The sequence below is a fragment of the Bombus pascuorum genome, chromosome 2 (genome assembly GCF_905332965.1).
Source record: "Bombus pascuorum chromosome 2, iyBomPasc1.1, whole genome shotgun sequence".
Classification (NCBI taxonomy): domain Eukaryota; kingdom Metazoa; phylum Arthropoda; class Insecta; order Hymenoptera; family Apidae; genus Bombus; species Bombus pascuorum.
Window position 1 is genome coordinate 18,461,602 of NC_083489.1, and position 16,986 is coordinate 18,478,587.

At 34.8% G+C, this 16,986-nt stretch overlaps 1 protein-coding gene across 1 annotated transcript in view; it reads right to left on the reverse strand.

Annotated features, from left to right (window-relative positions):
• Nucleotides 1-13,914, reverse strand: part of LOC132916244 (protein Wnt-4-like) — a 73,271-nt gene extending 59,357 nt beyond the window's left edge. Inside the window, exon 1 of the mRNA XM_060976073.1 lies at nucleotides 13,181-13,914. Coding sequence (XP_060832056.1) covers nucleotides 13,181-13,260 — 80 coding nt within the window. The 5' untranslated portion in view covers nucleotides 13,261-13,914. The remainder of the gene's footprint in view (nucleotides 1-13,180) is intronic.
• Between the last annotated feature and the right edge of the window lie 3,072 nt (nucleotides 13,915-16,986).

A 16,986-nucleotide genomic window follows, 5' to 3' on the forward strand; every position in this document is an offset into this window, starting at 1 on the left:
ATATAATTGCATCTTGAAGTAGAAACTCCTGTAATTGCAATATTTGAGTGCATTATATAAGAAAAAATTGTATTCTTTCATAATTGCAATGCCTTTGTAGCATTTATAGATTATTTCTCAGTATTAAAACTGAATGCATCTTTTTCAAGTTTATTCAATAATTAAAACATTTTCTTAATGCTGAATCTTTGCTTCTTACTTATTTTATTTTTATTTATTACTTATCTTTTCATTCCAGGTATTTGTATTATCACGAATGACAATTATGATAGTTTTCTCCACTGAATTACTATATTTTTCATTTCATTGAAATTCAACCAAATAATAAAAACACGAAGACCGAAGCTGCAAGAAATTGACCAAAGCGACATGAATAATTGCATAGCTGGCTGTAGTATGAACAAGCGGAAGTGGATAAAAGGATAACAGGATAAATTCCATTTGAAGAATATTCTCGAGTTGTGTTCCTCATCGTAAACAACGGATATTGGCACGTGTGTCTTCCGAAGGCGTGCCTTCGCAAGCTATAGGACAGGTTAGTCGTAGCAGAACGGGAGATAGCTGAAAAAAGGAAAGCGTATATACGTTAGACTCTGAGTGATCTATGGCCCAAGATAAACCACACGTTCAACAAGTATGTCTCGTCGATAGTCTTTTGCTGTTGCTTCCGCTACTCGTACTGACTGCACCAATTTTTCTTTCTTTCCTTCGGAAACTATACTACAGGAAAAATGTTTAATTAAAAATAAATATTAATTTGTTTGTATCTTTCATCAATTCCCTTGTTTTTTATGAAATTTAGTAAATAATATTTAATATCAAATATATAAAATAAAAATATACAATGCAAATAAATGAAATACGTAAAGTGCAAATGGCCGTTTTCGGAAATTATTAAATTTGAATTTTGCAGCTTCGAAGCTTTGAAATTTAGAAACTTGAATTTTGAAACTTGGTATCTAGAAACTTCAAAATTTCGAAATTTGGAATTGCGGAACTCTAAAATTTTGAAATCTAGAACTATGAAATTTTGACATCAAAATTTATATATCATGTGTGTGAAATATTGAAATTTAAATTCCAAAAGTCTGGAATCTCGAAAATTAGAAATTCCTAAAGTTGAATTTTTTACCGAATAAATTCCCTAAAGGATATTACTTAATTACCGCTAAAATCATCGATTTTTCAATTATATATTTTCAAATATAACTGCGCGGAACAGTATCCTAACCTACAATTAGAATAACACAAATAAAATGAGTCTAACTTTAAGTAGAATCTAATAGCACATATAAAAAATACATGAAACATCGATGTATCGATTGAGTTTGCAACGAGGGGATGAAAATTATTGAAGAAACGAGCCGGCTGTGGTCGTCGACCTATTATTCGCTCGAATTTTTCCTGCGAGTTATTATAACGCAACAATGGCCGCGGGTTCAGCGCGATGTTTTCCCCATTCCCTTGATTGTTTGCACGCGCACACGCTACGGCTAATTATTTCTATAAGGACGCATTTCGGCGCGTAATTAACCAGCCAGGGGCTGCGTCTATTTACTTTGGAACGGCCGTGGTTTATCGAGGCTAGTGGCACACGAAACTTTTAATTACGTTGTTTGGACGCGTGCTGGCCTCAGCTCTCCGCGGACCCGATATTTCCCGCTGCGATGACTCTACCGAACCCAACCGGCAAAATTGAAGCCGTTAGAAATTAATGCGTTCGCTTTATACGCTTCCGTCGAAATTGCTTACTTCATGAGTGAAACGTGAGATTTCGAATGAAATATAAAAACCTTTGTTTATTATAAATGAACATGCGGAACCTGTTTTTGAAAAATTTTAATGGAAGCGGATGGTAGATACAACGAGAGTCACATGTATTTTGTTGTTAACCTTCCATTTCTTTGTACGAATAAGTAAGTACATATTATAATTTATTATATTTTCTCAGACCAACTTGAAAAGTGTTATAAAGTACAAAGTATAAGTATAAAGTATCATGAGCAATTTCGAAACATTGGGATTTTGAAATTTGAAATTTGGAACTAAAATTTTGAAGTTTTGGATTTTAGAACTTTGAACTGATAACATCTAAGGTACCATCATAACAAAATGATTATTTAAGAAATAACATGTAACCTAAAAATTGGATACCCATTCATTTACATTTTTCAAATATTATAATATTGCTTACTAGCAGATATTGAGTTATTAGCTACAATGTAGATTTTCAATGAAATATGAGAAGCATCATTTATTATGGAGAAATAGGTAGAAGCTGTTTTTGAATAACTTAATATTTTGTTGCTATTCTTTTGTTTACCTATGCGAATAGAAATTGCAATTAATTGCGTTTTCTCAACTTGATTTGAAAAGTAAGAAGCTAAGATGCCATTACAGTAAAATGATTATTTGATCCTCTGAAGTATCATGTGACTTAAAAGTTACTTATCTACCCTTTTACATTTCTTAAATATTGCTTTGTATGTATCATAATGCCAGGATAACTATTGACTTATTACTGAGCAAAAGCAAAATTCCTGATAGAAGTTAGAATTAAAAAAGTATAAAATGAGACCTCTGCAATCTCAACCAACTAGGTCATCAAAGAGTATCAAAGGAAAGCGTCTTAACCTAAAATATTGTACGTCACCTTGTCACCACAAAGTTACAGAAGACGACACATCCATTTATTTTCCTCCTATTTGTTTAGACATGCGCAATCAGATATGGTACACTTTTCGCTTCTTAAAACGTTAATTATTAGGTCGACCGAAAAGTTTCTTTCGTTTATAAGGAAACAATGGATTCACAACATTTCCCGTTTTATATTATTTTATCGAATTACGTATGATCCATTTTGTTTTATCAAGATAAAGATTACAACGTTCGATAGGTTAGGTTTCATGTTTGTATAAAGATGCATCGTTGTAAAAGACGTGTCTGTAGAAGAAAAACCTAACCTAATATAACATTTCCATGATTATAACATAAATAGTTCATTCACATCAATCATTAATTTCCAGCTAATGTATCGCAATTAAAAATTGTTAGCTACTCTATTGTAATTTAACACTGTAATCAATGAAACGAAGAGAAATCTGCTTATATCATAAAAGGCCAACTTCGTAAGAGGCTGTACGTATATATGTACAGTGTCTACAAAAACTATTCGTACAAACTCTTATTTTCCAATATGTTTTTTTTTTTTTTTATTAAGATCTATATTTTATTCTCACAGTATTCAATTTTTATAGTCATATATGAAACTACTAAATGATATGAAATTTAATATACTTACAGCAAATTAGTTAAATTATGTAGAAGTCTTTTACATAAATATTTTTTGTCCACACTGTACAAAACTTATAAAAAATCCGCAAGAAACCGCAAAGGTGATCGGGTAGTACCGTAATTTTCGCGGATTTTTTGCGCTGGCGAACGAGTCCTGCGGTGTCGTTAAGAGAATGGATCCCATGGCGGTAACCGCGGCATGCCAAAGAAAATTACGAATCGCTGAAACGACGTATGGCGTCGCGTGTGACGGCGACGTGCCGTCGCGTATATACGCACGCCTAATGGACTCCCTTTTCTCAGCCGTTCGACGGTGTGCAAACGCAAACGGCTTTGATGCGGAACGTGTTTCCTAGAGGCTTCATTGAAATCCGACAGTTAACGTTCTCGTCATAATCGTTATGGTCGTAGAACGTCGATTTTTCCTAATAATTTCTTTTCTTTAATTCCTTTCAATTTCTTCAGAATTTTTCATTTCTTGGTTATGGTTGATTTTCAACGCTTAATCTTTGGTCTTAAATATTTAATATGTGTAAATGTTCCTTGCAGCACTATTAAAGCAAAGTGTAATCAGTTGGAGAAATTGCTATCCTTTCAGAGTTAAATATTTAAATTCTAATTTGAATTTTAAATATAAACTACACATTCTAAAATATTATTTTATTATATTTTATATTAAGCAGAAAAATTCTGTCGCAAATATGTAAATAGGACGAATTCTAGGTGATCATCCGATGGTCATAGTGAATCTAACATAAGTATACAAAATCATACATTTTCTAAATGAAAAATTTTAACTTAATTTCAACTTTAATCGCGAAATATTGAATCTTTCATAATCAAAGAATCCAGATTATCTATATAGGAAACTTTAATTTTTTATAGAATCATTAGATAACATGTCATTACTTAACCTATACAAATAGCCACCAAAACCTGTGTCCCAAAGAGGAAAAACGAAACTTTAAGAACAATGGTTTATATATAATGAGAATAGTACCAAGTTTCAATACTTCAGAAGAGTGGCGTTGATGACAAGGAAAAGTAAACATAAAGAAGTGAAGTAAACTAAGGAAAGGACAGGTCATCGAACGAAAACTTGAAGAAGAAAAAGAAAAAGAAGACTATGAAGAAACGAATCGTGGCGGCAATATTCCACTAAAAGAAAGAAAGAGAGGAAAATAAAAAGAAAAAAAAGATAGAAGATGGGAGAAGGAAAGAAAACGAGAGACAGAGTATGTCGTAGCCATCCCCCAGAGATAGCCTCTTCGTTATGACAATATATCTGGGCCCCGAAGGAAACATTGGCCGAGAAGTCCTGAAGGTATGTTCCGAAAGCTTGCGGCGGCATCCTTTGTCGGAGATTCTTCGAGCGAGAGGAGGAAGCCGCGCGTAGAAGAGATCACAGCCTACCCCCACACCCATCAACATCACCATACTGCGCCACGTAAAACGAGAAGTATAGACACGCTAAACAAAACAGGACGCTATTAGGTTTTTGCTCCGTTCTGGTTGGTTTATAATTTATATTATCCGGTCAGACATGAAACAGTAACGGAACGGTTCTGTTCAGATAAAGTTATGTTTATATGTTTCGATAGATTATAAAATTTCGTTCAATTTTTCATCACTGCATATCAATTCTGAATTTGTAGGAATTTCTATATTATTTCTATACAAAGATCCATGTTTCATTGTTTCTGATTTTAATTTTATTATATGTTTTCATTGTTTTAATTATACAGGCTGTTAAAAAAAAGAGAGCGGAAAATTAAATAGAAATAACTAGTGGAAAATAATAAAAGGAATTGTTAATGAATCGTTCAAACTTTTAAGTCAACGATACAATGATATAAGATGAATCACCTCATTATTCATTTTTAAATGAATAATATAAACTGACCTATCTACGTACCAGGATGCAACATGAAAATCCGCCCTGTATCTTTAATTCGTTTCGATTGGTTCGATTCGATATCGACGGCGATATAAGGATGCTGGAATACGTTACAGACTTCAAACGACTTATCTAGATGATAAGACAACACGAATCGACGTCGCGATCTTAATTGCCCTCGCCAGACGAACTGTTTCGAACGAGAATTCTACCACTGGTATATTCGATCGAACGACTATAGGTGGCCAGACAAAAAGAGAAGACCACTATCTCGATCACGCGATCCGTAGAAAATGAAGACACCCAGAGCCTTTTGAGGCTGCCCGCCACTTTTTGCGAAGTGATGTTAAAGGTCTCACATATATTATTCCCTTTGAGCATTACCTTAACTGGTATACGTAATTTTTGCGGTGATTTACGGTCGCGAGGAGAAAGCTATAGAGGGAGCAGTACAACTTTTTCCTTGTGGCTGCCGATAATATTTGTTTTCTATCAACGGACTCGCCTAACGCCAGGTTTAATTAGGACTAGGAAGACATAGTAGAGAGTGGATCTTAGATCGGGCAAAGTGTCAGTTGTAATTCAAAATAAGTGACTTCATGAGACCGTAATTTATTGCTTGTTTGTACTGTGATTCCGCTTTGTTGCTAATGGCGTTATTATTAGCTTTTCTTGCGCAATAAACTACTAATTAATGATGTTAATGAATTGAAAAGTTGAAAATTGTAGGTTGTAAACTTGTGTGTTGTCCTGCTTTCAATTTTACTATTTTATATTATGCAAGACAATCTGATTAAAGACAATTTCATGTATTCTATCTCCAAATTTTTTATTCTTATGTAAAATAATTTATGTATGAATAATTTAAAACAAGTTATACATCATTTAAGTTGGCAAGAAAGTTCAGAATACTGAAAGACAGATTCTTCAGTATTGAAAAAATCTAAAGATAAGTGTTTAATGGAAACAGATAACCAAAATGGCGTCATAAAAGCCGACAATTTAAGTAATTCAATATGGCGGCTAACCAACAGTGGCTGAAAACCTATGTGACGTCAAATAAACGAATCAACGACTGTAATTTTGTCTATGGAAGCTCATTTTCGGTTCCCATAGAACTTGTTAATCAAAAACAACGAATCCAAACACTCCTTATCGGATCGTGTGGAAGCAAATGGTCAGCTATATTCGGCAGACGACCATTGCGTCTAATTCCATTACTTTTCCGGCAAGGGCTGAGGAGAACGGTGCCCTCGCGGGAACCTGTTATCGGCAATGCTGTCCGCTTTTATGAGACACGAAACTGGTATGTATATATGTTTCTGTAACTTTTTATGCTAACCTTATAAAAAGTATTACGATAAATGAGAGGAAGTAATATGACACACGAAGACACTGTTTTAACCATATCTCATATTGGAACTATTAGGTTATGGTTACACTGGATACGTGTTATGGCGAATGTAACATCTAAACAAATGCATATACTCGTAAGAATTTATATAGGGTGGCCCACAAAATACGGGATCCACTTCAGGAATTGGTGGTACATCAAAAAACAATAAAAAAATGTTCACAGAAACGTGCGCCTACCTACTAAGAAAATAACCAGATCAATGGCAAGACAGAAACTCGTTATATTTCATAAATAAGACCAAATAGAATATATATTTATATGAACTTTTTCACTATTTTTAGCTATACAATCAATTCCTGAAGTGGTTCCCTCATACTGCAAAACATCCTGTATATTAATTGCTCTGACGTATTTGTCAGAACACATATCCACTGTAACCATAACTTCCTGTTACTTACAGAATGAGTGCTTGGGCTTTCAATAAAGCAACGCTACCGCCGCGAAAAACAACGACTAGTATAGGGGTCGTCTTGACTTTATCCTGCCATTGAATCTCGCAAGGAGGCACAATTTGGGGTTCGACGGGCTCCTACCGACGCGTTGCGAGGCAATTCGTCGACGTAAGAGCGCGCCCTGTTCGTAAACCTACTCCCTCTCTGCCTCGCACACGCTGCAAACGTCAATCGGATCTATAGAAAGGTAGCCCATTTGCTCGAGTTACGAGCGTGCGTTAAACTGATGGAAGCTCTTCTTTTCCATAGGCGAAGGACTTATACGACGGTCAAGGCGGCCGGAATATGGCCGGATTAAAGCTCGCGAAATAAAGCAACGACCTCTGAGAGGGAAGAAGATTGAAAGAGAAAGAGAAGGGCAAATCGACGTTCCAGAGATGACCGAGCAATTTAACGGCGAAACATGGTCGTGGAAAGGAAGGTCGCCACTCTCGCTCGGTCGTTAATACGAATTTTAATCGCTCGTCGTAAAGAGATCGCGCGTGCAACTATAACGCGTTCGAATGTTTCCAAAGGTGGAAGGGGGGGGACATTCGCGCGTTCGGGCAATAAAGATGCTTTTATTAAATCTTGTTCTCTGTTCATGGTCGATACTCCGTCCCGTCTTATCTGCCTCCCCCGCTTTTGTTCCTACGCCGCACTAAAAACCTCGATGGTTTACTTTACGACATACTGTTCGTCCTCTGTCCCTTTATGGTGATCGTGACTATTCGTGACGACTGAAAGGACAGCGCCAATGTATCCTGCGCCCGGTGAAATCGTTTCCGTCGTATGACGCGTACTCACCCGCCGGCGGATTTAGACGCGAACGGACGTTCTTTAATATCAAACTGGTTTGTTTAATGACCCTGTACTTACTTCTTTTTTACCATACCGTTATGCGGCACCGACGCGATCGTAACAGTACATAGTATTGTAAAACGACGGCCAGGAGAGGTGTCACTCGTTTCACCGCGGAAATATTATTTCAACTTGACAAGCGTTTCAATGAAAATCTTGTCTTACTGGCTAGTTCTCTTGTACGTGTCGTGCTAACGTGACAGTTATCGATGGATCACATGTTCACGAGAATCTTATTAGATATAGTTACCTACATATTCTTTGCTTATGATAATTTTTGGTTTTCGTGCTGTTATTTGTGTAATTTTCGTGTGTCAATGACTGTAACTTATCATATATTGCTTGAAATTATACAGATACAAATTATACAGATACTCTTCAGTCGAAAACGACTTGAAGTTCGATCAATAAAATTAAATTCACTTACCCTATTCTAGAGAGCTTCAGCTAATGATAATCACTCCACGTTTGTCCTCCTCCTATATTTCATATTCAGAATCACCAAACACAATATGCTTCACAAAGCGAGAGGTTAGGATAACTGACAGCGATGAACTTTCGAACAATACTAATGATATTCCACTATGAGGAGCATCTTTCAATAACAAGTACACTACTCCAACGCAACATTCGCGACGATGGTAACCAACAGTTAGACGAAGTTTATTGAAATAATCGAGCAGTCAATAATATACATTAACACTAAAGCCGAAATAGTACATGCATAGAGAGCCGCCATTACGTTTCTTTAGATACAAATCTTATAACTACATATAACGATCATGTAACTATGTATAGGACAGATGTATATCATATAATGATTTTGAATGAAAATTTAGAAAACAGAATTATCTCAATTTTTTCTATATGTTTAAAGACTATGTATTCCTTATACACAAAATGCAAAAGTAAATAAAATATCTAAATTAAATACTCATTATAATATCTAAGAAGTAAAATAAATCTCTATTTAGGTTAAATACTTAGATTTAATACTACTGTATGTATAAATGTATAGCAAATACAATACGTACATAAGTACGTAATCTAATGACCAATCATAAAATATATAGATAGGTAAGACAAGAAATATTAGTGTCATAAAAAATTCATTAAAAAGATGAGCGAAACAAAATTGGTTTCTGGATCTAAAAATTCACTATCTCGCGAGTGTTAAGGAGGATTCGCTTCAAGAAATCTCCTAAAGATGGTACGACCGTGCGAACGACAAAGTTGACGAGGGGAGGGGGAGGAGACGGTGAAGCAAGAAAAGCCAACGACTATTTGTCCGTTAAAGCAAGGCTAACAGGCGCGACTTAACGTGAATTATTAAGCGTTTGCAGTTCACGCGTCGCGTGTTCGCCCAGACTGACTGAGCAAGATAAAGCGACAGGCGAAGAGACGCGAATCGGTATATGTATTATGTATATGTAAGTATATACCGGAAGGCTTGGTGCCGCCAGCGAAGCCGATTAATCGCCTCGAGGAACCAGTTTGTCGGAAATAAAATCTGCCTGGTGGAATCGTTGCTTGACCATAAGACGTCAACGTGCCGGCCTTCTTGTTTTAAAAGTGTGCCCTGCAGGGGCGCGTCGACACCATCGACGCGCTTCGCCCGGTGCATCCTCTATGCCGGCGTATCATCGCTATCATCGGGGCTTCCCCCGATCGTGCATGCCACTCGCGTGTCCGATCGAAAGGGATTCGTCGTCTATAAGGCACTTTAAACCGGCCAATTTTACGTTCAACTATTCGCTACTCTCGTGACTTGCTTACTTTCGTAACTGATAAATAGGCACGTCAAACTGTGTTCTTTTTATTTCTCTTGTATCTTATTTTGACAATTTGCAAAAAGAATTCCATTTTGAAATATCAACTGAACTTTTCATTTTTGCGTATGTTTCTATGAAAGTAATAATGTATATTATTACAAATTTGTATATTTTTATAGAAATAATTTGTATCTTCTATATACGTAGTGTTCACGCTATTTGTCCTCAGTTATCTCTGTTGTTAGTGGTAAAACTGTGAAAAATAGCGACACTGAGTACTATTGTATTATAGATTATTTTGCAATTTTTCCAACATAACCAATAAAGATAAAGGAATTGATATGTAAATATTACTAAAAAGTGATTTTATATCATGTTACTAAAACGAAGGAAAACGCAGATACTGACGATTGGTGAGACACGTTTGAGATTATAGCGAGACAAATACATATAGGTAAACAACAATCGGGCGATATCTACAAACAATAGGTGAAACGATCTGTAGAAAATTGTCCTTCGAAGCAGACGTTTCGTCATCGTCTCCTTCATATGTACGTGCCTTTCTATGTACGGAAACGTGAAACGCGCACCTTTACGCTCGCGAATACACATATCTGGGTGCGCTTTGCCGTTGGTGTATTTCAAACACTAAAATAAACGCTTACGCCGCGGAAACATATCGTTGCTCCTATAAAAATGCCATAATCTCGCGAGAGTCCGGCCTCCTATCGAACATGCGTCTCACGCTAAACTCGATCGGTTACACGCACGACTTTCGCAGTAGCTCATTCTTTCGACTGTACTCCCTCGAAGGATCTTGCGAAAACAGTCTCACGAGATAAATTTCTAATCATGCTAACTAACTTGTATAGAAGTACATATATATACCGGATCGTTAATCATACGAAACATGACCTCTATTGGAGATGAAAAAAATTTTTCATTACGGTAATAAGTTTCATAAGAACAGTCGCGATAGTCATGCTACAGCGACGATAATTAATTGGCAATTGCATCAAATGAAATTAGAAGTAAAATCGTAGAGTACCTATATATGAGGAACTTTAATCGAGTAAATCAAAGTCTGCGATGTAATCATCGGAATATTTTTCTTAGATTATGTAGAGATATCGCTGAGAAAGGATTAGGTTAGGATATGCACGTAGGAAATGGTAGCCAATATAGATTTGTGTTTTTTATTATATCTCTTCGTATAGGAGAAATTGTATAGAAGAAAGATAGAAAGAACATAATTCGAGTATTATATCTGTTAAGTAGTTCGCGTAATCTATTTCAGAGTTTTTATTTTCTATTGTCACATTAAATTTGTTTTTCGTCTACAGTGCGTTTAAGGGAACTGTATAAAAACATTCACACGCTATATAAAACATTTTCTGTGAAACATTTTGCATTGTGCATTGTCTCACTGCGCATAAGATAAGCAAGGTATTATCGAGTCTTAGAAATTTGTAACCTCTATAAAACTAGTATAATGAAAATCATTACTAGTTCAAAAAGTGCACTAATTCACGGAGGAATTACATTCGTTAACCCATATACATAAACATAAATAAGATTTGACAAACTTAACTCTTCATATGCAAATCTAACCTAAACTTAACGAGTTCTATCAAAACTAATCGAATGAAAATAAATCAATAATATTTATTAACTGTATATTGCTAAATTTAATGCTTTTTACAAAAAAACGAACAGTATTCGTTTATCCACAATGTTTCCACATTGTTCAAAATTTTCGTTTGTCCACCCTTCGTAAGAAGGTTATCATCAAATGAAGATTTTAAAATATTTTACATCGGCGCCCCTCGAACATTTTCGTTGATTTTTAAATGGGATGTAATTGTCTACGGTGTTTTTTAACTTTCATTTAATAGTAACCTTTTTTTTCATAGATGGAAAAACGAAAAATATAGTTGGACAAATGTGAACAAATCGTAGACAAACGAATGCTATTTGGTTTGCGTAGAACTTGGCATTTGGAGGTGCCAACTTCACTCAGTTCATAAATAGTAGGTTTCAGGGAACATGGCGATTGACTGGCCATGCGTCTCCCGAAGAAAAGTGTCATGATCGGAAAGTAGAGAGTTCTACGCGAACGGATATTCCGATCGGATAAATGTAGATCGTAGATAACCGGGCGGCGCGCGACCGGCCGCCGGCCGTCTCGTTTACGCCGACTATCACGAATTACTGTCGCACACTTTTCGCGCAGCAGATTGATCGTTTATTATGTTTGACGTTGGGTTTTATGGAACATAGCGCTGATAAACTTGTTTCTAGTCTTTTTTCTTAATATTGGTATTTCTACATTGCAAATGAGTAAAAATCGAACACTGCGACATGTATAAGATTTGATCTAATATCTGAAAATATTTCTTAATTTACACCTGTCATGTCGTTCGCATTAAAATGCGGCTTTCTCGGGTTGTTCCTTAATCCAAATAGTATAAAAGTATCTATACCTTTTTGCTGCTGGTGTTGAATATTTTTCCAGTTATAGTAATTTAGAAAGAAAATACAAGAATGTTATGTAAAATAAATAAATAATAAATAAAGAATTGAATAATAGTATGGAAAATTTTATTATTTTTATGGGACTAGCGCCATGTTTAAATAGTTGATGTATGTCTGTAAACACTTTGCTGTTACCTTAGTAACGACTATACAGCATAAATATTTAGTCTAGTAATATGATTATATCTATTTGGTATTTTCCATATTTTTTAAGAATCATCCGATCCCAGTACTGCATATTAAATTTCTTTTCATCACAGAGGATTATGCCACCATTACGTCAAAATTCAATAAATTTCAATACATACTTATTTTTTAACGAGATCTAATCTGTTTCTTCTCTACACAATTACGTTATCTTCGTATACATATACATATAGCTATGAATAATTCTGTGACTCACTACACTCGTTGCATTTTAAACAGATCAGATCGCACAAGTTGCTTATCAAGTCAAAAACCAGTGTTATAGGTTAAGTTGAGATATTGTATGACAAAACACGTTCGCGTTTTCCACGAAGTATTTTTATCAATTGAAAAGGTGTTCGGCATAACGTCAACGTTAGTCTTTGTCATGTTGACTTCCACGATAGACATGCAGTGAGTAAAAAATTTGTATGACTTACATAACTGGAAGATAAAAAACGCGCAAATATAATACAATGTTTTGCAGAAATTAAATCTTACAGTATATACGGTATTTCAATTTATTGTGGTTTCCAAGACAAAATATATGTAATTCGTGTGGCAGTCAACATGTTAAAGAACGAAAAAAAGAAAAACAAAAAGATGTAATCTTTATACAGTCAGCAGTGAATCGTATGAAGATGTATTTAAATTATTCGCGACACAAGGCGTGCCCCTCGAAGGGAATAAGAAGAGTGTATATTGGAGGGAAGGTCCAGCCTCTTAATGACACGGACTAGATGTTATCTGCACATTGAACATAAACAATCGTGTTGTACAAACTCACCACCAGTTGGCCTGCGCGCCGTCTTGCCACGCGATGAACAGCAATGGTACGAGTAAGAAGGTCGTGACGACGGGCCGCATCTTCAATTTCGATTCGAAGTTAAAAACGTGGTGGACACTGGCTGGTTAGTTCGTTGGTTCAATGGTAAAAAAAAGAAAAGACAAGGTCGTCCGTCGTTTCAGCCACGCATTCTTACGAGCGTCGATATCGATCGAGGATTCGCATCGGCAGTCGATCCCGAGGCTGACAGATCGAGATCGAACGTCGTCCGTGATCCGATTCGATCGTTGTTCCAGACGTAGTTCGAGAACGCGACGGCTTTCTCTTTTTTTCTTTCTTTTCTTTTCCTTTTAACTGTGTTTCTTACATGTTTCCCGACTCGTATACATCACTGATCTCGTGACAAATACGATAAATGATGAAAAAATATGCTACTTTTTATGTCCCGACACGCACTCTTTGACCACACAATACCGCAAGACGAACCGCGAATTTTGAATTAAGTCGAGTTTCGAAGCGCGCGAAATGTTTTACAGATGGTAAGACAACACGAATAATGTGAGAATTTGTATTATGTTGTATATAAATGTTAATGTAACTGAAGTAAAAGTTAAAAATTCGCGAATCGTGCTGCGCAAAGAATATAAGAGGCTCCTCTTGCAAATGCGAAGCGAAGACGAACGCGATGACACTCCATGAACGTTCGCGTACGTACTGTGGCTGCTAGTCACGAGGAAAAGGGCAACGGGGCTCTCTCGATGGGCGGAACCTCCCGTCACTTGCTGCCGCGCGATTGGCTGTATCGCGGAAGTCCCCCCACCGAGGCTCCACTCGCGTTAATTAAGCATTTCGGCACTCCGTCCCGACTCCGAGGTTCGCGCGTAAGCTCGCTCGCTCGCGATTCGTTCGCCAACCCCGTCTGTTTCAGTGACTTTACTCAGAAACTCCGGAAACACAGCCACTAAAATATTTTCATAATAGAAAAATGAAACGTCGGGACAGCGGCGTGAGTAATTTTATATTATCACGATTCTTCTAGATCTCAGAACGCAAACTGTGGTACGAATTGATCGATGAAAATCGATTTTATTTCGTGGCGATAATCGAACTGTATTTTGTATGCATATATAGTAATGAGAAAAGTTAACTTACACACGTAAGTTAGTTAATGTATTGTGAAATCTTATGAGTCATAAATTATAAATTGTTGGGATATTTATACAAATTCATATTTTGATGATCAGAATTAAAAAATTATAACCTAAATACATAAAAATTTGTTTTAATCTTTAAATAAAATATACATTTTTGCAGCTCCGAATGACTGCTCCGTTGTAAATATGTATACGATAAATCCGCAATATAGTCATTAATATTTATAAACTCTTTTGTATAGCAATTAAATGCAATTTCCAAAGTAGATAGGATGTAGTAGAATACAAATTACAAATCATCTGATTATCCTGTCCAATGTAAAATTCCGAAAAAGAAGCTATAACCTACAACTTGATATTTGTAAATTCATTAATATTATTAATTGCTGAATAATTGTTAAATAGTTTTCAAAAGAAATCACTTCTTCTAACATAAGATTTACATATGTATAAAACAAATAACTGAAATCGAGAATTTTCAAGCAAATACTACACATGTTTACCTACATATGTTGCGTGTATTTTACATCGTTTCGTGTCGTGCCGTGTTATGTTTGTTATGTTAGAGTTGTTAGACATTTACGATCCGTGGAATTCTTAGAATGTATCCAATATGTATATATGTATATATATACTATCATCTTATACAGTTATGTGTAATGAAAATATGTATATCTATAGCGTGACCTATAATATTGCAGACTTAAAAAATTATGTGTCGAAGTTAATGCATGTTATTAATATACTGTTTGCTTTATGTTCTTAGAATTTTATTTTACATTCTGTATCATTCACTTGTTTATAATAAACGTAAACTTCATGTGAAAATAAATATTTCAGTCATCAAACAGATGTTTCAACGAAAACATTCTATTAACCTCTAAATTCACGAAAAGTCAACTAATGTAAAATGGTGTCACTTGTCACTTCTTTATTGTTTGGGCTATATGTATCCTTTTATCTACTTTTCAGCTATTGATTTATTTGAATCGACTGCCAATTCGATACGTAAATATTGATCGATGAAATAAACGTCTTATTTGTTTCTATTTAGAATCGAAATAACTACTATCGAAACTTGTTCTTGTTCGAGGATCGTATTTATATTGGAAATCTGAGAGTTCTATTTGGAATAAGTCAAGTAAAGTACCGGAATACATTATCACGAAATAAATTTGCTATTAATTTGATGTATGTTTTATTACTGTTATTTGTAAAGTAAAATGAACAATTGTACACTATTATTACACAATTATCTAATTATAGTTGAGTGAAATGAAGTGAACTAATTAAGTGGAAGTTCCGGATTTCAACATAATGGTAACTTATTATAATTTTTTCAGGAAAAAGAATTTTTGAGAATTATGCATTTTAGTTAACCTTTTTCATATGTTTCTATTGAACGACATTTTATAACTACATATATAAATTAACTATAATTATCGCGATAGCAGCATATTGTATGTAAAACGTGTTGATTAATATCAATACTTTTTAAGCTATTAAATGTAAAGTTATATAAAATTTAAAATATACTTTTACAATGTTTTCTTTTTAATGGGTCCTTTATGATTAATTAAAATGTAAAAAACAACATTGGAGGGGACAGTGTTTCCTTCTAGATAGGTCTCCACTGTCCAGATAATTGCTCATGTACCTTTTGTTGCTCGGTCGATCACTGTCAATCTTTCATTAAAATTTTTATTTTTAATAATGTTACTGTGGTATGTTTTAATACAAAATATCGTTTACAAAGAATGTTACAATATGGAATTAAATTACATACGCTCCGATTATCTCAATTTCTATTCCATTTATCATCGATGTTGGAAAATACCTACAGTCGATCAATAGTTCTGTTATCATCAGTACTAATGCCTGATATTGTTGAAAAGTTCGCCATAATAAATCTTAGAGGGTGTAAGAAACACTCTTATTTCTTGTGAGGTTGGCATTTAAGAACGTGAGATACGAAGTTCCATTCATTAACTAAGAACAAAATAGACCTGACGTTAAATGGGACTCCATAACTCACATTCTGAAATGCAGACCTTAAAAAAAATCAGAGTAACTTTACGCCGCGATACTTGTAATTATAAGTCCGTTTCAACTATATGATTGAACACGCTTCGTTTATTCACACAAAACTTCAGTTCAGTACTGGATTAAATAAACTTATGATCATTAAACTCATTTATCTGACCGTGAAATCTATTATATTAGATTTTTATATTATTCTTATATTGGAAAGTAAAACAGAGTTGTGCATGTGAAAACATATTTTAATAATTAATTGTTGAGCAACGGTGTATATTTAAAATTAAATTAATATATTACCACGGGTGGTAAAAATTATAAATCTAGTAAAAAAATTTCGAGAAATCTGTAATCATTATAAATTCAAGCATATATATATGTATAAGTAAATTCTGTTCTCTTCAGGATGGGTGAACATTTACCAGTGATCAATTTCATGTTTATATATTGCAGTACAATTATCTTTGTCACAAAATAGCATTTAATAGTTCAACAATAGATTAACACAACCCTAAGTACCAAAGAAGTGTAAATTTAGTTCTAGCTTGTAAAAAAATATAAAAGTAATAAACATGATCATTGTAACAAATTGTTAAAGGCGGTAAGTTACAGTAA